The sequence below is a fragment of the Diplotaxodon limnothrissa genome, linkage group LG12 (genome assembly GCF_057381915.1).
Source record: "Diplotaxodon limnothrissa isolate DT_005_m linkage group LG12, D_limnothrissa_male_GT1.1, whole genome shotgun sequence".
Taxonomy (NCBI): domain Eukaryota; kingdom Metazoa; phylum Chordata; class Actinopteri; order Cichliformes; family Cichlidae; genus Diplotaxodon; species Diplotaxodon limnothrissa.
Genome location: NC_140607.1, coordinates 25,686,097 through 25,710,114, shown reverse-complemented (window position 1 = coordinate 25,710,114; position 24,018 = coordinate 25,686,097). Strand labels below are relative to the sequence as shown.

The 24,018-nt window shown below is 39.2% G+C and overlaps 1 protein-coding gene across 1 annotated transcript in view; it reads left to right on the top strand.

The window, feature by feature from the left end:
- Window positions 1-2,388: 2,388 nt before the first annotated feature.
- fancc (FA complementation group C) overlaps window positions 2,389-24,018 on the top strand; it is a 29,872-nt gene continuing 8,242 nt past the window's right edge. The window contains exons 1-10 of the mRNA XM_085368424.1: window positions 2,389-2,586; window positions 7,940-8,027; window positions 8,163-8,257; window positions 15,425-15,532; window positions 15,631-15,689; window positions 16,276-16,440; window positions 16,730-16,883; window positions 20,115-20,170; window positions 20,278-20,377; window positions 21,793-21,868. Coding sequence (XP_085224550.1) covers window positions 2,389-2,586; window positions 7,940-8,027; window positions 8,163-8,257; window positions 15,425-15,532; window positions 15,631-15,689; window positions 16,276-16,440; window positions 16,730-16,883; window positions 20,115-20,170; window positions 20,278-20,377; window positions 21,793-21,868 — 1,099 coding nt within the window. The remainder of the gene's footprint in view (window positions 2,587-7,939; window positions 8,028-8,162; window positions 8,258-15,424; window positions 15,533-15,630; window positions 15,690-16,275; window positions 16,441-16,729; window positions 16,884-20,114; window positions 20,171-20,277; window positions 20,378-21,792; window positions 21,869-24,018) is intronic.

Here is a 24,018-nt window from a genome sequence, read left to right as displayed (position 1 = left end):
CCTGGCAGTGCGGAGAGGAAGTTCGCGGGTGACGTCGAGCCCAGCCAATTGTCTTCTTCCATACGCGGAACCCCGGTTGAAGAGGGAAGTTCAGTTTGTTTTCATCGAGTCACAAATAGCTTTCCTTCTTCTCCGAAGTCATAAAGAATGATTGGATACAGTTGACTTCTGCTCCGTGGAGATTTTAGTCTAATGACTATACGTCTCATTTACAGGCAAGTCGTAATTTGAAACTACAGGAGCAAATTGACGTGTAACTGTAGAGTGGTTTAGTTAATTAGCGAACAGCTGAAATACCAGGAGTTGCGGGCTACGAAGGAAGAAAATCAGCGCTGGGCTCATGCAGCAGTATGAAACCGATTGGCATAGGAGTTGTAATTCGAAGTTATTCTGTGTGTTAACACTGAAGTGACAATGTTTCAGCATGTGTACCTAAGTGCAGAGCGGCAGAAATACTGACATCATGTGGTGTGGCGTAGTTACTGCATTCAAGCCGTTGAGCTTCTGTGTTTGGAAACTGACAGGTACAGCTCAATTTGGGGGAGTACCTGCCTTTATTTTGTGTTTTACAATAAATTTAATGATTTTGGTGGTTTAATTATTATTATTATTAATAGATCACTTTGGGAAGTAGCGATGTGTTGCTGAAATTAAAATTAGATTAATGGATTGTCAGTACCAAACTCTCTTTGGTTTCCACTTAGTTTTCAGCTGCAAAAAAAGCATGGCCCTTTTGTAGAAATTCTTTGCGAATTACAGATGAATGAAGATGTTTTGCTAGCTAATATATTAAGTATGAGAATGCTTTGTTGCAACCCAACTAATAAGCCTTTTTGCACAGTTGAACATTTTGCAGTTGGTGAGGTGAAAGTAATAGCATATAATTCACATAATTTTCCACTTATTAAGTTACTCCATGGCCCTTGTTGCTTTGTCTACACTGGTTAAAATGAATAAATGCATTACTTTGTTATTCTAAACTCTTTAACAAGACTAATATTGTGACAGCCCTTCTCAGTTATTCCAAGTGTTTTTAAATATGACATACTTGAGCATACAGAAGTAAATTTGCCAGAAGTGATGTTTGACTGATTTGATTATACTGAAATAATGTCAACAATCTCATAATTGGAACAGCAAACGCAGAGTAACCCAAAGTCCACAAGCTTAGTTTAACAAATCTTCAAAGAAAATATTTGACCAGTCACATCTCGTTCCTGCTCCAAAATGTGTTCAGCCAACACCAGAGCTGCTGACGAGTGTGCTTGTGCATGTACATATTTCTTCTGACATGCATTTGGACCAACAACTTTGTGTGACCACAGTTTTTAGCATGTTCCTGTGCACAGGTAGCTGCCTGTGTGATAGAAATTGTGGGTGACATCATTACTTTTAGTTATTAAGCACGTAGTTCTTTTTCAATTCTACTGTACTGAAAAATGGAGCCCCTTAGACACAAGTCAACAAGGGGTGTTTGTTCCTAATTTGGTCTGGGTTTTTTCCTGCCTGAAAATGAGTATTTATATATTCACATCAGCGAGCCATAGGGGCTTTCCAGCAGAGATGATGGCAAGACATTAAACAAATCGTGTGTAACGACGTGATCATAAAACACAACTCTGTGGTGTCCCACGCAGACCCGTCATTATAGCAAAAAACAACAAATACACACACCATTCTCAGCAGGCTATTTACAGACACGAAACACATCCTCACACACACACACACACACACACACACACCCCACACACGTTTTTTCTCTCCCCGTCTTCATAAAAGGTGAAGAATGTGCTGTTTATTTTTCAGTAGGTTGTCATGAATGTGTGTGCAAGTAGGCCTGATCGCCGAGAGGTTATCATAATCGGATTTGCCTCAATTTATTTTCTGCTTGTTGTAAATTCAGCTTGTTATTGGATTATCCCCCTGTGCCACCTGTGCTACAAAGTTTTGGAACACATATTAAAGAAGAGCACAGCAATAACATTGGCAGATTGAAATTATTAACTGATATATTTGGATTAATGTTTTCAATACAGGGCAGCACGTTGGTGTGGTGGTTAGCACTGTTGCCTCACAGCAAGAAGGTTCTGGTTTCAAAGGAGTTTCCGTGTTCAACACTGTTTACAGGTTAAGTGTCTTGGGTGGCCCAGTTCCACAATACAAAACAGAATTTCTTTAAAACATTTAGAGATTCTGCTAATATGCTTTAAATCATTGCACAAAGTCAAGATCATAAATGTAAAAATAGTATATAAATGAAAGTACCAATAAAAATGATAAAGAACAAATTATAAGATACTCTCTGTGTAATATTTGGATTTTACCTTTTTTTTTTGTTTATCTTTCCACTCTTAGCTCCTCAGTAAATTTTCATTGACCAGCAGCCAAATGTCTGAGCAGCAGCCACTGAGCCAGCCCCTGCAAACTGAAGAGCCATTGCTGAATGACCAGGAGATGCAGTTCTGGCTGGACAAAGCAGTGGCATGGGGCCAGGCTGACAGTCCGGACACGCAGAAAGACACCTGCCTACATATGAGCAGACTTAGGGATTTCCTCCACCAGCTTCTTACACAAGTGAACAGCATGGTAAGCACAAAAAGTGTACAGTGGGGCCCATGTAAACTTTGTCAAGCTGCAGGTATAAGCCTGAGGTGTATGTTTCTGACAAATGTGGATGGTCTTGTTCCTACACCAGACTTCTTAGATGCTTGTTCAGTCTGATTTAATGCTCTGTATATTTTAAGAGGTGTGCTTAATGGGCTCCAAACGCCTTATCTGATGAAATAGAACAGAACAATTAATCAGCTAGGTTGAACAGCCAAGCAGCCATCTGAATAACGAAGCGCTAAGTTAGTTTAAAAATCACGCCCCGTATGCGAGTTCACTCCCTTTTAGAGCCAGGGCATGAACATGAGTCCATCGTTAGGAGCCCGCTAACAGAAGCTGCTCTGTGCTGTGGACAGGCTGTGTATGTCTGGCTGGCAGCACTGCGATGTTGAGTTAGTCAGGTAATAGCCGCACTGGGACCTCCAGTGCTAACCTAATGTATCCCAGTATCAGGTTCAGCAAATTTGGGAAGGGGACAGGATGGCCGCTGTGAGATTTCGGTGTTTCTATATGGTCATTTTGCCTCGTTCCAGCTTTTTCTCCTCTCACGGGTTCTTGTGACCCGCTTTTCTTGCAAAAGGAGTCCTCTCATGAGTCATAGTGTCCTTTCAGGATCTAATTTGTGATGCTATGTACTCCATATGTTTTACCGCAACACTTTGATAATAGTCAGAAACAGTCCCATGTCTGCCTGTCTTTCTTCTTCCCTGTTGGTTTTGGGGTTAGCCCCATATTTTTATAGATATTTTTCTCTGTCTTTCTTCTTTTCCGTTAACATTATTCTGGGTATATGTCATGCCGAGGTGTCAGTGTGTGTAGAATGATGGCACGGATTCAAAGAGAGAGAATGGTATAGCTTAATTGGCTTGAAATCCGTTTTACTGGCAGTTGGCTCATAAAAGACCAGCTGAGGATAGCCTGCTTCTTGGCAGCATTTTACATCCCTTGATGACTTAACAACTTTCTTGTGGCTTATGGTCTGAGATGAAAAATACTCCAAGTTATTGTTAATTTCCAGGTTTACACTTGATTAGAACAGTGGAGGATGTTGCCTTGCATAATGGAATAGTTGCATTTTAGGAGGTATGCGTTTTCACTTATCGAGATCTTGGATGAGAAGACCACTGCTGCTGTCATCTCTATCCATCTGGAGCTGCAGCCAGAAGACGGGTTAATTACCTTAACAGCTAGTGTGACTGTATCCATCACTGTGATGTTGCTATTTTGCTCCTACATTTTAGAAAGGATGAATGAGATTAATCAGCTGCTGAGCTGGGATTTGGGTGAATTTTGGAGGGTGCTCAGCTAGCTGCATTCCCCTATTTCTAATCTTTATGCCAAGCCGAATTTTGGCTCTAGCTTCATACAGTATATTCATTGTTTTATTTTATCCCTGAACAAGAAAATAAGCGATCATATTCACCTCAAATGTCAAGTGTTTAAATATGTGCACCTGCTATCTGTTGTACAAGTCCTCTTTTAAACATGCCTGCTACACTACAGATGCATTATTACATCACTCCTCAAAGGAGTTGATCAGAAAATCCTGGACCACTAAAGTAACATGAAGGGAGGATGTTGTTGGGTGTACTTGTAAACACAAGTATGTAATTTATCACAATATAAAATAATAGGTATCATATCTATGATATAGCAGCCACTCAGTGCATTTAGGAATGTAGGCATGGTCAAAGAGATGTGCTGAAGTCCAAACCTAGCAACAGATGTGTGGTGGATATTTTCTTGGCATTGTTATTTTATATATGTTATATATCGTTGCTGACCCTGTCCATCCCTTTATGGCCACAATGTACCCATCCTTTGAAGGGTGCTTTCCAGCCTGATTTTAAAAAGCTCAAATCACCTCAACCTGGTTTCTTGAACATGATGATGAGTTTATTGCACTCAAATAGTCTCTACAGTTACAGGATCTCAATTTAATGGAGCACTTTTGGAAACAGGAGACTTTCATTATGAATGTGTAGCCAAAAAATCTGTGTTAATAGCTGTATGCTACCATGTTCAATCTCTGAAACACCTTGCTGAGTCTCATAATGGAGTTCTGAATGCATAAACAGGTTCAATCTGGTTCTAGCAAGGTGAACTTAATAAAGTGCCTGGTGAGTGTATATTTATGTGATCAACATAGCAACTTTGGTATTTATTGTCAAGGCTATTGCGACTGTGGATCAATGATGTCAGGGACAAAAGTGTTACCTCACTTCTCTATAAACTTGTCCCATTGGCTGTTTCGCTTGTACATAATCAGTCACTTCTGTCTGAGATGTCTGTCCCTAATCAAAACAAGACACATGGATGCAAACCCACTTCACAATTAGGGACATGGTTGACAAGGCTTTGATGCTGATTCTTGCTTTGGTAGTCTTAGGCTTATTCTTGTGGGAATTCAGTCAGTGCAGTCACAGAGTATGGTGCTGTTTCTATTGTAAATGAGCATTCCTTTTTAGTTGCACCAGCAGCATGCAAAGGCTCATGCATATGCCCACAGACAACATTTGCCATGGGTTGTTGAGCTGATGGTAAGGCTAAGTGTGTGTGAGAGGCTGAGTTTCACATGGCGTTGCTGGTTTTGTTAGGCATAGTTGGGGTTTTATAGAAACTCTGATTGGCCTATTATCATCATGCTTCCCATTAACGTTGATCTCATCCCCTTGAATGAGTCAACTCGGTCTCCTTGACAGTCTGGTGATCCTTTTAAACGCATCAGCCTGATGCTGCCTCATTTTTTTCCTCCCCCCACCTGCTTTGAAACTTCTGCATTTGTTTTCTGATTGATTCTGGTGGAAAGAGCACTATTGATGCATAATGGCTTCGAAAGAAACGTTCATTTTCTCTTTTTTTACTGCTTACTGTTCACTGTAAAATAATATGCAGCAGTATTAGTAACTGCTCTTATGTGCTGTTGATTTAAAAAAACAACAACAAAAAAAAAACAGGGTGGTGTGTTTTTTAAATGTGCAGATTTATTTTTCTTAAAATACCAAGATAGGAACAAAAAACTGTTTTCTTTTGGGTCGTATATCACCAGCTGCTTTTCCCCCCTCCTCACAAAGCATTGCTGTTTGTTGGAAGATTTCAAAGTAGCTCCCTATTAACTTAATTCATTGGAGGCTGCACTCGGCTCTCACTTTCAGACATGGCTGGTTTTTTCATGTTGTTTTGTACGCTAAGAAACGTAAACCTTCTTCTTCTTCTTAATAATCCACAGCATGTCTCTTGTCCTGTCTTCCTCCCCTCACCCCAACTGGTCGCGGCATATGGCTGCCCCCGTGAGGCGGCCGTTGTTTTGATTTGGTGCTATAAATACAATTGAATTGAATTCTTGATATCGTAATATCACACTTTTTTAGTCATGTAAACATTTGTACACATTCACACCAGTGTGTGAATGTGTGTGTGAATGAGTGAATGACTGAATGTAGTGTAAAGCTCTTTGGGGTCCTTAGGGACTAAGTAAAGCACTTTACAAGTACAGGCCAGTTACCATTTATTGCGGACAGTGTGATATGGCATAACCCTAGTTGTGGCTGTATCTGATGCACACATTGACCCGGCATGTCCCAGGCATGTTCAATAGGAGACTTTGCTCTACAAGGTTAGTCAATGACTTTAGAATAAACAGATTTTCAACAGCGGATTTCTTTGAACTCTAAAAATAATTCACCAGAGAAAAAATGATGTAGACCTCACATGCAACAACCTACCGCAAAGTGAACTTGGGCCGGATTTATATCACAAGACAAAACAAAAAAGCGGGTAATTGTTAATTGGACAATTGGAACAATAATCACTTTGTTCCAATTGTCTTTTTTCCTGTAAAAGCTGGAAACTAAAGTCATGCAAAAAACAGAAAGTAGAATTTCTCGAGTGCACCTTGTGTCTACCACCATCTGTACTTCTGTTTGATTGTCTATTGCATTTCCACACACATTTTTACTCAGAGTTTTAGATTTGAACAGAACCCTAGTAAACATCTCTAACTGCCTGTTGATCTGTTTTCCAGATTAATTGTTTGTCATTCAGCTTCTCCAATAAACAAATTATTTCAGCCCTACATGGGAGTGAAGTAAGAGCAATTGTCTTTGATTAGGCAACAGCACGCTGCTTCAATTACATCTGGCATATGTCAGAATCACTGTGTGGGATTTTTCTGCTGTAAAGACTTGCTGTAGAGTTAAATTAGCCCAGAGGTTAAATGTATGATATAGTCTGTTAATATGGGCTGAATAATAAGAAATTTCGCACATGCACGTAAACATGATTCCTGCTCACATGTGCAGACATGCTTGTAAATTTAAGTCATGCGTCATCTCTTTGATCTGTTTTCTGCATGTCGCAGTGCGGGCAATCATGTTGATGTAGTAAACCCATAAAATAATAAGTTAAAACAACAAAAGAAGCGTACACCTGTTTATTTATATGTATTTTCTTTTCCAAATCTAAGCTCAAAGCCTCAGTCTCCAGTTTGAATGAAAATTCTGCCTTTTGCTAGCAAAGGTAAAACTAGAATGAATTAAATTTGTGACAGATATATTTATATTTTGCTAAACTATAAGTTAGGTCTGGATATTGTTAAAGAGCCATTTGTAGAAGTTGTAAAACTAGTTCTGGCCTTAAAAGATAAGTACTGGGACAAGCTCTGCTTTATTATTGTTCATATGAGGGTATCGGCAGTGTTTTTTGATATTCCATTAAATGAAAATGGATAGAAATTAAAGTTATAAGAAGTCAAGTGTAAAAGTCATTCCAGTTCAAAAGCAGCATCTGCTGTTGCTCCAAACATCTCTGGATGTTTTAATTGGCTGTGAGGTGAACTATATCACATGGTCTGTTATTCTGAGCTGGATCCCTTACAGGTATCGCACCCTTGACCAGAGCCCTGTTTTGCAATGTGTTCTGTTTTCTGTATCTATCACTGTTGAGTCTATGGAAGGAGTTGTGACATGACCATAACAAAGGAAACAAGGTGATGCGTGAGCAGTATACTGTACAGCTGTTGATGTGTCTGTTACTCAGCTCAGTTCTAATTAGGAAGGATTGTGATTATAAGATTCTTCTAATGTTTAATGTTATGACAAAGTGTTGCTAGGTTAAAAGGATAAATGAAACAGGTGACGAGGTGCAAACATCTGTAATACAGTGAAACAATGAAAAGATATTTCCTTTGTTGTCCTTCTTCCATTTGTGTCATATTTCCATCCTATTAGAAACATATTTCTGCATGTACCTTCCCAGAAGTAAGAGAGTATTGAAAATGAAAAACACGTACAGTATAAAGTCTTTTTTTTCTCTCCCTCTTTCTGCCTCTAAGAGCTCAACAACAGAAACCATGAAGAGGCTGCCCTTCTTAGGCCAGCTTTTGGGTCAGCTGTGCTGGAATCCTTATGTCACCGTGTGTGGTGAGTGGAGCTTCTGGACAACTTTCACTCAATCGCTAGTGGGTTTCACAGCCCCAAAACAGATAAAAGTAATAATGATGGTAATCATTCTCGCATGGTGTATAATGCGTTATGTGGTGGTGTATTTTTTTGCAGATACAAGCAGAGGGCTGCTGCTTGGGTGTCTTTGGGGACTGTACTCAGAGCGTCCAAGCAATGCTGTGGAGAAAAAAGCCAACCAGTGGATACGGGTACGCACTTAGCATTTTAAATCTTTATCAGTGGCTCATTCAGGTTACTAATAAAAGTTGGTCTGACTTTTGATATATTTTGAAGATGGTCACAGTTTTGTATATGGCTCAGTGCTTTTTTTCAGTATATCTGTGACTGTTTATGTCATATAAGTTTAGTGATTATCAGTGATAATTGCAGCATATTCACTAAGACCTGGTGACCTGATATATTTTATTGTGAGAATGTCAGAAAAAGACACAAAATATATTACACAAAGGGGAACAAAGATGGTTTCACTTGAATATGCAGTGAAGATGTAATTCGTGTCTGAAGCCAAAATTCTCAAGTTCACTTCACAAGTTGACTTAATATAGAAACTTGTGGCATGTACTATATGTGTTATAGTTCTACTGTGAGTAGATATCTATCACAAGGCGAAAGGAACTATAAAATTCTGATATTGTACTAGTTGTTTTTATGCCTTTATAACATTTAGGCATTTTCCTTCCTATTGCCATCATATTAAAACCTGGTGTGTTTGCTATTCATGTTCTAATTCGTTCTGGACCGAGTTGACATACAGATTATTTGGCTGTTACAGATCATTCTTTTAGCAAATACTCATAAAAGAATCTCTCTTTGACTGCCTTCGGGCTGCTGAAGAGATTTTCAGTCTAATATACTTTTAATAGGAGTTTGATGGCCAGCTCTCTCTTTCCTCTTCAATTGAACATGGATGATGAATGTCGTAGATTGGATCTCTGTTTGCCTAAGCTTTTGTGCCCCAAACTGTAAAACATATTTTGAAAGCAAATCAAAATGGACTGTTTTACTGCCTCTTGTCACCAGAGGAGGATCAGCCTTCATATTATAGTTAGCGGATCCTGTTAACTGTGTGTTCTCAGGGCGCACATACAAAGGAGGGAACGGGAACAGAGGGAAGAAAAGATTCTGTGGTGTTCAACTTTGAGAGGGTTCACACAGATGGCTTATGATAAACAATGTGGAACATTCACATTTTTGCCAGATTATCTGTGTGTTAGTATTACTTGGATTAATTTCTCATCTAATAAAACATCCTTTTAATTGGAACAGTGTCTTGGAAGTAAACTTCAAATTTTGCCAGAGGGTCTTTGACCTGCAAGAGGAGAAGCAGAGTGCATGTGTGCATTGTGGTTGTGTACATAGGTGTACGTGAACTATACTAAGATATGAAGATTAATATTACTTTCTCAAATAACAATAAGACTCGTTTATGATTAGATAGGAGAGATGACCTGTCCTGGGTGTAGCTCACCTCTAGCCTGATGACAGCTGGAGTAGGCCCCAGCTCCCTCATGACTTTGAGCCAGTTTAGATAAGGGGTTAATAAAAATGGATAGATGGTGAAGATATAACCGCTCAGTTACAGTTACAACAGTTGTAACTTAAAGAATGAACTGGTGCCGTCTACACGAACAGCTAGAAAAACCTATTTATTTATTCATTTATTTACTATCACCCTATCACACATGCATATGTCAGTGTATTGTGCATTGTAAAAAAATCAGATTACACTGGAGGAGTGGAGGACAGAAAGTGGCAGGCCTAAAAAACTTTCTGTAGCAGATGAACAGTATCTAAAAAGTCATGTTTTTAAGAAAGGTGAAAAAACTCAGCTAGCAAAGACCTGACACAAAGGACCCCAACTGAAGAGTGTTAGTGGATGGCTGGCTGTCAAGAAGCCATTCTTGAGGTAGTTGAAATCATTGTCATTATGTACGAAGGAGGTCAGGAGAGAGGTTCAGTGGTTTACAGCCATCTGTAAAACATGGTGGAGGCTTTTCCTAGTAAAGTAATATAAATTAGGGGTGGCTACAGATTTTTTCCCATACTGTAAATAAAACCATAAATTAATCTAGAGACAACTTGGTTAGTTTTTCCAGTTTTTCCATTGTATTTTCAAAGTAATGTAATGCTTGTTCATGATGGTTTGGTAGTAGCTGCACTGACAGCCAGTGCTGGGTTCACTGAGGTCATTTCTAGAAAAATGGTTCACATGTATTGTGTACTGTGTAGCACTTGAAAGTACAATAACATAACATAACCACCTCTGTAGCTGCTCCTCATTGTCCTTCTCTTGTCCTCAAAAGGAGCTTCCATTTACCGCAAAAGACGGGAATAACGGGAAGAACAAAAAAACCTTTTCACCGCAACTCGGCCCATCTGGGAGAACAGGGCAGATGTATGGTTTTAGGCCAGAAATGGTCTGTCTCCGTGTCTCTCCCCGTGTCTGTGTTGTGTTGGGCTGACTGTCCTGGAATGCAGAAAGCAGCCTGTTTTCTGTTAGCCCTGTCTGATCTTGCTCCCCAACATTGTTTTCTTGCTGCCTCTGTAATAAGCTGAGTTTCTGATGCTAAGTGGCACCTAATTTTTTTTTTTAAATTTAATTATTTTTTGTGCATGTTTGTGCATGCACATTTGAGTATTTGCACTAATATGTGTGTTTTGCCTGCCTGCTACTGTGTGTAATGTTAGTAGCCATATATTTCTATTTTTATTATTAAAAAAATGATAGTACTTAAGAGTACTCAGCCTTTTCTCCCATGTGTCTTTGCCTCACCCCTCCCTGTCTGCCTCTTTTCCCCACATCTGAGTGTTCTGACTGGGTTTGAAGAATTCCTGTTATAGCTGTAGGCTATGTCAGATAGTCATTAACTCAATTGGTCTGTTTCTCGACATCCTGTACTTGCAGAGAGACCACACAGTGCTGCACTACCATGGCATGAGCTTTGAGGAGATGACAGATAAGCAGAGCATGAGAGTATAATATTAGAGGGACAGAAGATGAACCGTTTGATATCTTAATCTTTGATGTCTATCTTTAGTGACTCAAACAGAGTGAACCACAGCTTGGCCCTGGAGCCACAGTGGCTACTTCACTTTTAAAACATATTTCTTATTATTGGCTAACACTGGCTCCTTTTATGTGTTTTTATTTGAAGATGAAAGTAGCTTTGTCTCCATTTATCTGATTCTTTTTGGGTGTCATTGCCCGATTGACTGAGATTCTCTTTTCCATTTCTTCCTTTTATTTATGAGGAAGAGTTTTTCATCGTTTCATCGCTTGTTTGTTTTCTACTTGATACACAAACAACATATCTAAGCGTTAAAGACTGTGACTTTTAAATGGCCACCAACAGACACATGCATTCTCATGTCAGAATTAATAATTATAGAATTAATAGAAATAACTATGAGTAGGGCTTGCAAGAATACTGGGCATGTAAAATGAATATGCACCTGACACTTTATTAGGTACACCCATTCAGCTACTTATTAACAGAAATATCTCGTCAGTTAATCACATATCAACTCAATTGCTTTAGGCATGTAGACCACCTGCTGAAGTTCAAACTCAGTGTCAGAAAAGGGAAGAAAGGTTGATTTAAAGCCTCTTTTCCATTAGTACCTACTTGGTTTGACCAATTTTCTATTATAATCGAGTACCACCTAATGTACGTTGTCGTTGTCATAGCAGTGCTGCATAGCATGGCAATCGGTGGCATGCAGTGTGACAACGTTTTTTTAGTGCCTGCTCGCATCGCTTGGAACAACAGCCGAGCAGGTAACCTAATGGAAAACCCTGGAAACCTTGGCGATCCATGGTGAGTCAATCAGAGGAGTTACTAATGGAAATGGGGCTCTTGAAGTCGGATGGGCTGGTTTGAGTATTTCAGACACTGCTAATCATCTGGGACTTCCCTGCACAACCATCTGTAGGGTTTAGAGAAAATGTTTATTTAAAAAAAAAAAAAAACTATACAAAAAACTAGGGACAAGTATCTTGTTGATGTCAGAGGAAAATAACCAGACTGCTTCAATCCAGTAGGAAGGCAACAGCAACTCACCACTCAACATTTCTTATAACCAATGTGGGCAGAAGAGCATCTCTAAACGCACAGCACATCAAACCTTGAAGCAGATTAGCTACAGCAGCAGAAGACCGCACCGGGTGCCACTCCTTTTAGCTAAGAGCAAGAAACGCAGGCTACAGTTCACACTGGCTTATCAAAACCGAACAGCAGAAGATTGGAAAAACATTGCCTGGTCTGATGAGTCTCAATTTTTGTTTAGAAATTCTCCCAAACTCAGTCCAATAAAGCACATTTGGGATGAAGCGGAAGGGTGGGTGGATTTATAATTACAATTAATTACCAAAAGCACTTTGTCATACTTTTCCCTTAAAGTCAAAAGTTAAAATTTAGAATAAAGGAATATAATTAATGTTATTTTGTCTACTTGCTAACGATTTTGTTTTTCTTTTCCTATCATAGCATAAATCATGACCAATGTGTCAACAAAAGGGAAGCTCAGTCTAAAAAAGAATCAGTGCATTGAAAAGAATCAAAAAGCTAAAACTATATCATAAAAGTTGCTGAATTTAAAAGGGGTGTTTCTTGTAAAACTTTTATTTTCAATCTGAGTTGGCTACATGACACAAATGATTTTCTTTCAAAAATCAATGTCTTAAAATGTCCATATACACAAGGTTTATGGGGTCAAAAGTGACACATTTGGCCATTTTGGTGGAAAACTTAAATTGCTCTTGCTTCTTTCCTGTAGCTGTCTTTGTGCCAGGTTTGAGGGCAGTTGCTTCTCTCTTTATTATTTTCTATAATGAGCCTTTTTTGCACTCTTATCCTTCATTTCGTCTTCTTTTTTTGTCTTTGCTGTTTTGACCATCTGAGGTTATACTTCAGTCTTTCTTTGGTTTTGGGAGAATTCAGTCATGGCTTAGTAATTGTTAACAGACACCCATCAAAAACAACCCAAGCCTTTGCGTTGTGCATTTTTCTACATCCTCTGTTTTAATTTTAGATTTATGGAGGGATAATTTCTATGGCAGCAATGGCAGTCAGTGTCCCCAAAGCCAACTTAGTTGCTTATGACTTTTAAACTGCAGCCATCGCAGTGCATTCCAGTGTCCCTCTGATATTTCTTCTAACCAGCCTCCCTTCCCTCTCATTCCCCAGCCTCACTGTGCCTCCTTACCAAGGGTGGGATAAGATTGATCGGTTTTTTTTATGCACTCAATGTGCAGAGTTTGAGGGCTCTCAGATGGTAGTTATTGGGTTGTTTTTTGCGACTATGTGGAGGGTAAGCATCTTAGCGTGTTGTAGGGCTTTGCCAAAGAAACCACACATCCTCACCAACAACGCTGCAGCATCCCTACATTGGTTTCTGTTTTTCTGCTTCACTTGAGTTCTTTTCTTTATAAATTGTGCTCCAAAGTCTCCTTTTCTCCTTATCTATTGTTAAGCGCACACTGTTTGTAGTTTTAGGGGATTGGTTCTTTGTGGTATAGATGTTTCTCTGTTTTTACTGCAGCTCTATGTCTAGTGAAGATGTGAGGCTTTGGCTGTTTCTGTTGGATCTCACTTTCCAGCCTGCAACAGTATGTCAAATCTGTGGTTGAGTTGAGGGGATTTCTAAAGTTTAAATCAATCTCTAATTTCATGTTATGGATCTTTGAGTTTTCAAGCACTTCTGAAGGAATTCTGAAGAATATTTTTGTCAAAAATTCAGCGTATCATTCACGAGACCACTGAATGCTGTGTGGCATCACTTTTGGTTTTTAAATGCCAACACTGAAAGTAAAAACAAGGCGATATGTCTCAACGCTTCTTCTGCTGTGACATATTTATTAAATATTTTGAGAAATCGTACATCTTGGCAGTTTTGCTGTTTTATTGAAAGCGGTTTGAGAGTTACTCATGTAGCATTGTGCCTTACACTATGAGCATTGTGTTCCCTCCTGTTGTTCCTTGATTACGACCAGCATTTTTTTGAAGACCAGAATCAGCTGAGTTTATTAGTCTAGTTTATCAGTGTATGATGAGGCCCCTTTTAAAAAATTCTCGTAAAACACCAAGGCCCTCTGTAAGAAGGAATGTTCATCTCTGAAGTTGCTCATATGCTGTCCATACAGTCTCACTTACTGGAATACCTTTTCTCCACTCATGTGTTTCAAATGATGTGATGCCAGTAGAGTCATCCTATATTCCAGTAACTAATTAGCTTTGATGTTATGGATCTTAGGGTTTGGAAAATTGTATCAAAGTCTTGTTATATTGTGATGCACGTACAGTCAAAAGAAAAAAAAATCACTGGACTCTGCAGTCCTGTGAAAAACTAAGTACACCCTTTGATTCATGAGCTTGCAGAACAAGCTTTACCAGCAAAATCTTGAAGTAATCATTTCTCTGGGACTTTATCAGTCTCTCACATCATTGTGGAAGAATTTTGACCCACTCTTCTTTACAGCATTTCTTTAATTCATTGAGGTTTGTGGGCATTTGTGTATGCACAGCTCTCATAAGATCCCACCATTGCATTTCAATTGGATTGAGGTCTGGGCTTTGACTGGGCCACTGCAAAACCTTGATTCTTTTCTTTTTCAGTCATTCTGTTGTCCATTTGTTTCAAGTGTTTTGTCTCATCATCTTGTTCCATCTTGTTCCATTACCCAGTTTGGGCCAAGCTTTAGCTGTTGTACAGACTGCCTGTGATTCTTGAATACTTTGGTATACAGGGGGAATTCATGGTTGACTTGATGCAAGGTGCCCAGGTTCTGTGGCTGCAAAACAAGCCCAGATCACCACCTGTCCATCACTGTATTTCACAGTTAATATAACAGATTTAGGCTGAAATGTGATGTTTTTTGTTAACATCTTTATTTTTTGTCTCATATACAAAGGACATTGTTCCAGATGGCTTGTGGTTTGTTCAGGTGAAATTTTGCAAACCTAAATGGTGCCATCTTTTTAGAGGCGTAAGGCTTTCTTCTGGTAGCAGTTCTAAACCAGCCATGCTTGTTCAGGCTTTTTGTGATTGTCCTTTCATAAGCTTTAACATTTACATTCTAACTAAGGCTAGTAGAGCCTGAGCTCAAGCTCTTACACTTTTTGGGAACTTTCCAGAGTATTGAGCAGTGGGTTGGCAAGGATGTCCGTTCCCGAGAAGATTCTGTAAACACACATTTGAATGGTGCAGACCACCAAACCAATCTTTTATTAGCAGCACCTGATTGCTACTTGCGTTCTTAATTCCTATAGAAGCCATAAGGGTGTTTCTTTTCCACATGGCTGTATGCATACAGTACATATATTTTTCTTCACATTGTGTTTTCTGGCCTTCCACAGAAAGTATTGTGTCAGCTTTCCACAGAAGAAGATGAAACTGCAGCACAAGCGTTAATGAAGTGTACGGGTGTACCAGCTAAAGAGTACCACCTTAAAGTCCTGAGAAAGGTATTATTGCTTTGTTTCTGTTGGTATCATTCATTACATACAAAGATATTGAATTTAACATGCTTTATATGTAAACTGTGCTTTGACCGGCTTTTCAGAAGGTGGCGCTGCTGCAGGAAAACGTTGGACAAAGCTGCACATTATTTAACAGTCAGAGGTAAATGTGAAAAATAAATAAATAAAATATGTAGACCAGCTGGATAAGTGTCATTCATATTTCATCAGTGGGTTGTTTTGTTTCTTAACGAAAATGTTGTAAAATGGTGAAAAAATTAATCATCATAGTTTATATAAAACCTTCTTGAAACTATCTTTAATAAAGGCTAATAAAAGTATTTATTAGCATTTATATACAGCAGAGAAAATAACAAATCCTCACAGTTTAGATCCAGGGATGGTGATGTAATCAGTCATTTAACATCATATTAGCTAACTCTTTGACTAACTGCTGCCACTCTAGAGGACACTAATAGATAGCTTTTGTCAAAGTTGTTAGTATTAGCTTGTAGAATGGTTAGTATAATTATGTGTGCACTTAAAATCACATTTGAATCCAACAGACTGTGAATTTTTAAATAATAGGATGTGTGGAAAGGAGGACTGAAAATAAAACTTGAGCCTGGATGGATTTCTGTCTTTTCTATGATAATAGCAGAGTTGTTTATGTTTAACTTGAGGTAAAGTACTGTGTTTCATTGTTCTGGTAACAGTGACAATAAAGATCTATCTTATCTTCCATGTAGGTGTTCATGTGACAGGATTGTGGATATATCAGAGGCATGCATCCCCATTGTCACTTGTCCCGAGGCATCTTCTCTCATTAGTCTATTGCTACAGCGGCCGGTGGCTTGTGTCACAGAAGGTCTCAGTGAAGACTTTCTGAATGCTTTGACCTCTGCTTACTCAAGGTAGTAAAGTATTAAGGGTTTGAAGCTGAATATTTTATGACCTAGTCCATTATCACATTGTATTTACTGTACTATATTGAGCATTTTAATTGTTGTATTTTATAGATTGGAGCATTACATAGGCAAACAAAGGGCGATTTCTTGGCTCATATAGTTGAGATGTAGAAAGGATTTTCCCAAATGTAACCCGGAATTTTATCTGATTGTGATATACATGCATCTACAATATACACAATATTCACAGCTGGGAATATACATCCAGTGATGTAAGTTATTCTTCTTTTCCCAGGCAGGGTTTGGCATTGGAGGAGCAGGCCTTGGTATCTCTGTGGTATCACAGCTTTTCCAGCCTGGAAGAAGCAGTCCTCAGTCTGTTGCAGTCTGTTATAACTACAGGGTTAACACCACAGAAGCTAGAGCAACAAGTAGCACAGTCACTGCTGGTGGGTAAACGTTTGTTTTCTAGTTATTTTCTACCTTAATTCTGCAGTGTACAAAACGTCAAAAAATACCCATGATTCTCTATCAAAGCCTGAGTTTGAAACCCAGACAATCAGTTATATTGTAAACTTTGAACATTTGAAAATTAGGAGCTGATTTAAAATACATTTGAAACAGTTACATCTAAATCGTACCTGACACGATCGTTAACTAGTCTGCTGGGCTATAGATCAAGTCTCATCTTTTTTCCCCCATCATTTACATTTTATAGCAACAATTTGGCAATACTATTGTAGTTCATGACAGTCACAGAAGTGCCAAAAAGTTTTTAAAAAGTATACGTGCTGTATCTGAAGAGCCGAACTTATGATGAAATACGAGTATCTAAGGATATTGTTGTTTTATGTTGACAGAGTTGGAGAGAATGTGCAGAATGTTGTCCTGTTGTACTGTGAGATTTTCTGCAGTTTTACTGCTGCATGAATTGGCCTCATTTATTCATATATTGGTGATATACTGCTGCTGTTAAATTAGTTTGTTATGCACAAACTTTGACTCATCTGCCCTGAATTACAGGGGCTCGCATGAGAAATCATTGCACACTCCTTATGTGTTAAGCTGCAGTTTTAGCTGCTTCTAATATAGGCCTTGCTGCAAAATTTTGCTGATTATAATATGCATAATTCTGGGAAACATTCCTTTGCTTTTTTTGGTGACTCTTTATGGACTGTTCTTGCCCGGCTAACACCAGTTGGTTTTGCGCTGCATGGGTCTCACATAATTTGGCAAGCTCTTAACCCCATCTCACATCATTTGGCCTGTGCTACACAGCCTTTGCTGTGCCGGGTAAGTACGGAGCTCTCTGTCGCTCGAGTTCTTGGCCACTCCTAAGTTCATATAACTTAAGATCATGTCCAGTCAGAGGTGATTTTGATTTATAAATTGTTATGACTGGTTGATGAAAATGACGTCCTCGTTGCTGCAAAGTGCTCACAAAGTAAAAGCAGTGAGTGGTGTTCTTTTTTTTTGGGAGGAGGGGCAACAGAGGCTGCTTTTTTTTTATCCCACATTTAAAACTTGTTTGCCAAATTAGTGAAGCCTCAGTGAGATGTAAGGACAACAATAATAATTAAGTGTGTCACTGAAACAAGACAATTCGAGAAAGCTGTGGAAAAACACTGAAATTAGATACAACAGTGCCAACCCGAATCTGGATGTGTGTCTAAAGCAGACATTTTTTACACATTGTTTGTGCCAAACATCTGTACACAACAATAAAATACTTGTGTGCGCGTTATGAATGGCATCCTATTTACCTAGCCCTTTGATTGCACTCCGAGTGGAAGTTATAAATGTCAGTGAAACTCAAGACGGAAACAAAATTTGACCTGTCATCTTGCTCCAGTTAACTTGGATAAAGTTTGTCAGTTGTGTCACTCTTGTTTTCACAGAGTGATGGTCTACTTGAGCTGTGTATATAACAAGGTAGCAAAGCACACGTTCTCAGTTTTAGATAGGGACATGCTTGTTTGCATGCACTGACACTGCATGCACAAAAATGTGCGTGTCTGCTAACTTCTGGGTTAGATTCCTGCTTCTTCCTCTTTAGTTTGCAGGGACTGCTTTGATGGAAAGTTTTATAAACAGTTGAACTAACTTTGTATATAAGGGATGTAATTTTTGCCTGTTTATTTCTCTGCTCCAGATTTACAATGGCATGTTTGTATGTTTGGGAACCCCTGGACAGATTATTCATGTATATGTTAATGTCTGTTTGCTAAAGGGGTTGTACTTTACAAGGTGTGCCTCCACTTTTGGTAGAGCTGTACGATCTCTGATTTTCATCACCTTACACACAAATATATACATTCAGATTCGTGTTTCGTGCATGTTGAGTATACAATGTGTAATATTCTGTCGGGATACAAATAACGTGAGACATAAAAGCACACTGGATTGCGTCTCTCCTCAACTCTTTTGCTCACTTGTTTAGACTACATTCAAAAATGGGAACCATGGAATTACTCTTACATTCCTCATTTCGGCTTGTCCCACCCCCATGTGATCCAGTGAGAAGCGCAGGCCCAATAACAATAAACACTCACTTCCTGGGTCTGACTGCCAAAAACAGAATGTTTGTTGTGTGCTGTAATTGACCCTCCTTGAAGTGTTAGTGGTAAGGTATGGAGGAAGACGCTAAAAAAGTCCCATCTGTTTTTACTAAGGCGGAAACCATGACAGTTCACATGCATGCATGCATGTTGGCATGCAACCCACATAATATGCAGATGTACACTGTTATACATAAACTCTATGGAATTCCATACCCGTGCAAACAGGCTGGTTAATGGTGTCTTCTGAACTGAGAGGAGAGAAAAGAAACACACATGTTATAAAACTAAGAATAAAATCACTTTGTTACAAGATGTTGTAATTACACCACATAAACACTTGGCGGTGCTGTTTATTTCTGTGAATGTAATTGGTCTCATAATTTGGCGCTTTGTGTGGTTAAAAGTCTGCCTAAACTGGTGGAAATGCAATTTAGCGCCCTATTTATATAATCAAGTTCTAACCTATTAGTGTTTTAATTCAAACAGTGAACGGTGAGCTACATTTTTTTAAAAATACTGACACAAGTGGTAGCTCTAAATTGGCTATGTGTAAATTAAATAAGTTAAAAGGCTTACTCCTATCTGCATCCCTTCTGTATCATTCCACTAGCACATTATTTTGCAGGAATAAAGCCATTTCTCCCCCATAGTGAAGTGCTTGTCCTTATATAAGATGGGTGTTGGGTTGGAGGATAATTAGGGACTAGAAAATATGAACAGTGCAGCTGTTAAATTTTTGTGCTGGGGCGTTTAAGAATGTGTTAAATCCAAAACACATGATGAGTGCATTTAAGGAGGAGATGAGAAAGTAATTGTGTGTGGGGGTGTTTGTGTGTACGTGAAGGAAGGGCTGACAGAGTGGTAAACTGAGTGTTTAATGAGGAGAGAGTGAGAACAAGGATAACTGAGGCTTAAAAGCAGAATGTTTCTGGGTGATTCAACAGTGACACCTTCTGGTCAGTATTCTGGACAAACATTCAAAGTGGTTTAATGGGAGCAGGTATTTATTGTCAGTAATTTCTGTATGGATTGGATTGGTAGGGTTTTTTATTTTTTATTTTTTATTTTTTTTTTAGCATTTGTGAAGTATTTAAATTTTTGTGTGTTTCTGTGTTTCAGCCTAAAGCTTGTGCTCAGCACTGCTCAATATTCTTGGTTGTAAATGACATCTTTAGGTGAGTTCTGGCTGAAATATGTTATGTTTGTGTAGAAAGTCAGTATATATTTCTGGTGCTTACTGAATATTACAGTGATATGCTGTTACTGAACGTGTACTTTGCAGGTCCATCCTTAAGCAAGCTGAAGGAAATGAGTCTGTTAAGACTCTGGTCCAAACCTTTACCAAGTGTTTCCTGAGGGAACTGGCACTGCTGAAGCCTCAGGTCAGCTACAATAAATGCATACATGTTTGTTTCTTGCAGCACTGCAAACAGTCATTTGACTAATAGATTATTTCAGTCTATTCATCTCTAGTTTCTGAAAACATTTTGACAAAGGCTTGGATTCGCAAAGTTGCATCTGAACAAACCACAACACTTGCAACACTGCAACAATGTCCTTTGGACATTTGAGACCAACATCGAGATATTTGGCCATAATGCACAAAAAAAACCAAAACACAGCAGATCAGCACAAAACCTCATACCAAGTACGGTGATGGAGAGGTGATGATATGGGCTTGCAACAGGACAGGGATCTCAGTCACAGCGGAAAATCTGCAATGGAAGGGAAAAGAAGAGAGTCCAGGTGCTGCTCAAAGTCCAGTCAAATTGTGACAGGACCTTAAGAGAGTTTTGCATAAATTATTTGCCACAAACTTCACTCAGTTAAAGCATTGTCATAAAAAGAACTAAATTTCTCCATGACAATGTGAGAGCCTGTTAAAGTCATACAGAAAATGATCACTTCAGCTTATTGCTGCTAAAGGTGATTCTACAAGCTACTGAACCACAGTTTTTCAGCAGGCCGTATGGAGTCCTGTGAAAACTTTCTCTTTCACAGGATTGTAGGTGTCGAGCAGATTTTCTCCAGTGATTCTTATCTAGCGTGGAAACTAAAGAAAGGGTACTTTTAAACCTGAGGGTTATACACAAACACAGCAGTCGACAAGCAATTACCTCTAGAGCTGCAGGAAAAATCACTTACTTGATGAATCCTCCACTTTATTATCACTTGAACTCCAGCTGGGAACCTGCTGCTCACACCTAACACAGCACATTTCACACCCCTGCATCATAGACAATGAATTCACATCATCAGTTTGCAGGTAATAACTCTGTACAGATAAATGTGGAAACCACTGTGAGCTCTTACACTTCTGTGTCACTGTGTACTTTCCAACTTTTGCTAAAACTCTCAGCCCTCAGCTGACACATGTTCTCTGTCACTGTTTGGGGAGCATTCATCCAAACAGTTTGTGGGACTGTAAGGAATAATCTGGCACTTACATGTCAGCCATTCCAGAAAACAGATGTGTTACTATGTAGGGATGATGTATTATCTGCTATGCAGCTTTGTGAGTAGAGCGTTTCCTTTCTTTTCACCTCTATTAACCACTAGATGGCAGTGCTACAGTGCATTTACAGTGGCCTCGATTTTAATGGCTGTAGTCACCCTGCACAAAACGCTACCTATTACACGCTACATTACACATTAGCACCAACTGTATCACTGTTACACAGCCTCCCATTCAAAATGCCATTTTTCAGGCTTTCAGAGCACACTGATGCATGAGTTGAAGGAAACTGTGATTTACATTGATGAAGCTGAGGTAAAAATGTGCTTTGTGTTGTTTCAGACAAGCATATCTGTGAAAGCCTTCTTCCCACAGTCGCCTTCAAGTCTGCTGGTTCCCCTCTTGACGATGCCATCAGGTCAGTGTGCAGACACACATGTTGTGTGCGTCATCGTCTGCTTTTGGATGTTTCACTCTGACACTATGCACAAAACCCATCACTGTGAAGAAGACCGTGATTAGTTACGCTTTATCACTGTGTAAACAGTTTTCCTGCAGCAGAATGAACGGTCTTTTGTGCGTCTTGTTCTTGCTAATCAATAGTAGTTAGTTTATAACTATGAAGCCTTTTATGTCAGACATGAAAAATGGTGATTTGAAAAGAAACGGAGGCTTAGGTGTCAGTGCCTGTGTTATTGGGATAGCTGTTTTCCTGTTTTTTATAAAAATGAACAAATGAAAATATGGGTCATCATACATAAACACACAAAGCATTTTTATTTGTCTTATCAAAAAGGATCAGTATTATCTATGCTGGATGTGTATCACTGTGCTAACAGTTTTTGTGTTTGGGAATCTTTACAATTAAAGAGATGCACAGTAGGTGAGTGCAGGAGCAAAACGGAGCAGTAAGCTTATCAGTGTGTGCCCAGACTGGCCTGTAGGCAGGAATGATTTACATGAATGGAGCCATTTAGGGACACGCTGGAGCCCAGCCAGAACTCAGAGTTAATTATTACTGTGTGTGTGTGTGTGTGTGTGTGTGTGTGTGTGTGTGTGTGTGTGTGTGTGTGTGTGTGTGTGTGTGTGTGTGTGTGTGTGTGTGTGTGTGTGTGTGTGTGTGTGGTGAAGGGCAATTTTTCACCAGGGACTGAATAGAAATGGTACTGAGAAAAGTAGAAGATTTGAGGATTTATTATGATTCGTGCCCTCTCTGAAAAAGCCACGAATTACATTTTAGCATTGCATTGTTAAAACACAGCCTTGGGAAAAAACTTGGATCACGCTGACAAGTATTTGAAATATTTATTCAAGTTTGTTTGTCAACCTCAGGTGTCATTTGGACTGCGTTTCTGTGAAAAAATTTGGTTTGCGGTGGGAAATCTATTTTTTACAATGCAATGTGAAAAAACTATTTTAACAGCAGTTAAAATGAATCCTGAAAAGCACAAGAAAGTAATCACAGTTGGGCCATTTCTGCTTTGAAATTACACTCATTGGCCACTTTTCAGGTACACCTGTTCAGCTGTTTGGTATTGGTATGCAGTTAGAAATGGTCAAAACAACCTGTTGAAGTTCAAAACAAGCGTCGGAATGGGGAAGAAAAGTGATTTAGGGCAGCGGTCCCCAACCTTTTTTGCACCATGGACCGGTTTATGTCTGACAATATTTTCATGGACCGGCCTTTAAGGTGTCACAGATAAATACAACAAAATAAAACCAGTACCGGTACCAAAAAAAAGAAGATTTATTGATAACACACGGGAAAAGACTCAGGGAAACAGAGTTAAGGATAAAAATAACAATAAAAAACGATTAAAAACCCTGAAAACCATAAATTTCACACCCGAGCCTCAACTCTCGTGGCCCGGTACCAAACGACTCACGGACCGGTACCGGTCCGGGGGTTGGGGACCGCTGATTTAAGGGACTCTGGATGTCATATGGATTTCAGAAAATGTTCCAATGAGATTTTCCCACACAACCATCTCCGGAGTTTACAGAGATTGGTCCAAAAAAGAGAAAATACCAAGTGAGCAGCAACTCTCTGGGTGAAAACGCCTGTTGATGCCAGGAGTCAGAGGATAATTGCCAGACTGCTTTGAGCAGATAGGAAAGTAACAGTAACTGAAATAACCACTCCTTACAACCAAAGTATCTGTGAACACACAAAACATCAAACCTTTAAGCAGATGAGCTACAGCAACAGAGGACCACACTGGGTCCTATTCCTGCCAGCTAAGAAAAGGAAACTGAGGGTACAGTTCACACAGGCTCACCAAAATTAGATAACAGAAGTCTGTAAAAATGTTGCCTGCTCTAATGAGTCTTGATATCTTCTGATGACTGCTTCCAACAGGGTAATGTAGGGTAATGTGAACGGTTGTTTTGTTTTGTTTTTAAACATGACTGTGAGTGCACTGTACTCTTCCACAGTCACCAAATCTCAATTCAGTAGAGCACCTTTTGTTAGTTTCCATGAGTTGTGAGCTCGAGTTTTTACTTTTGTAATTTCAGTAGTTTTGTTTTCTGATCCTTGTGTTGGATACCTCTTGTATTATCTGTGTC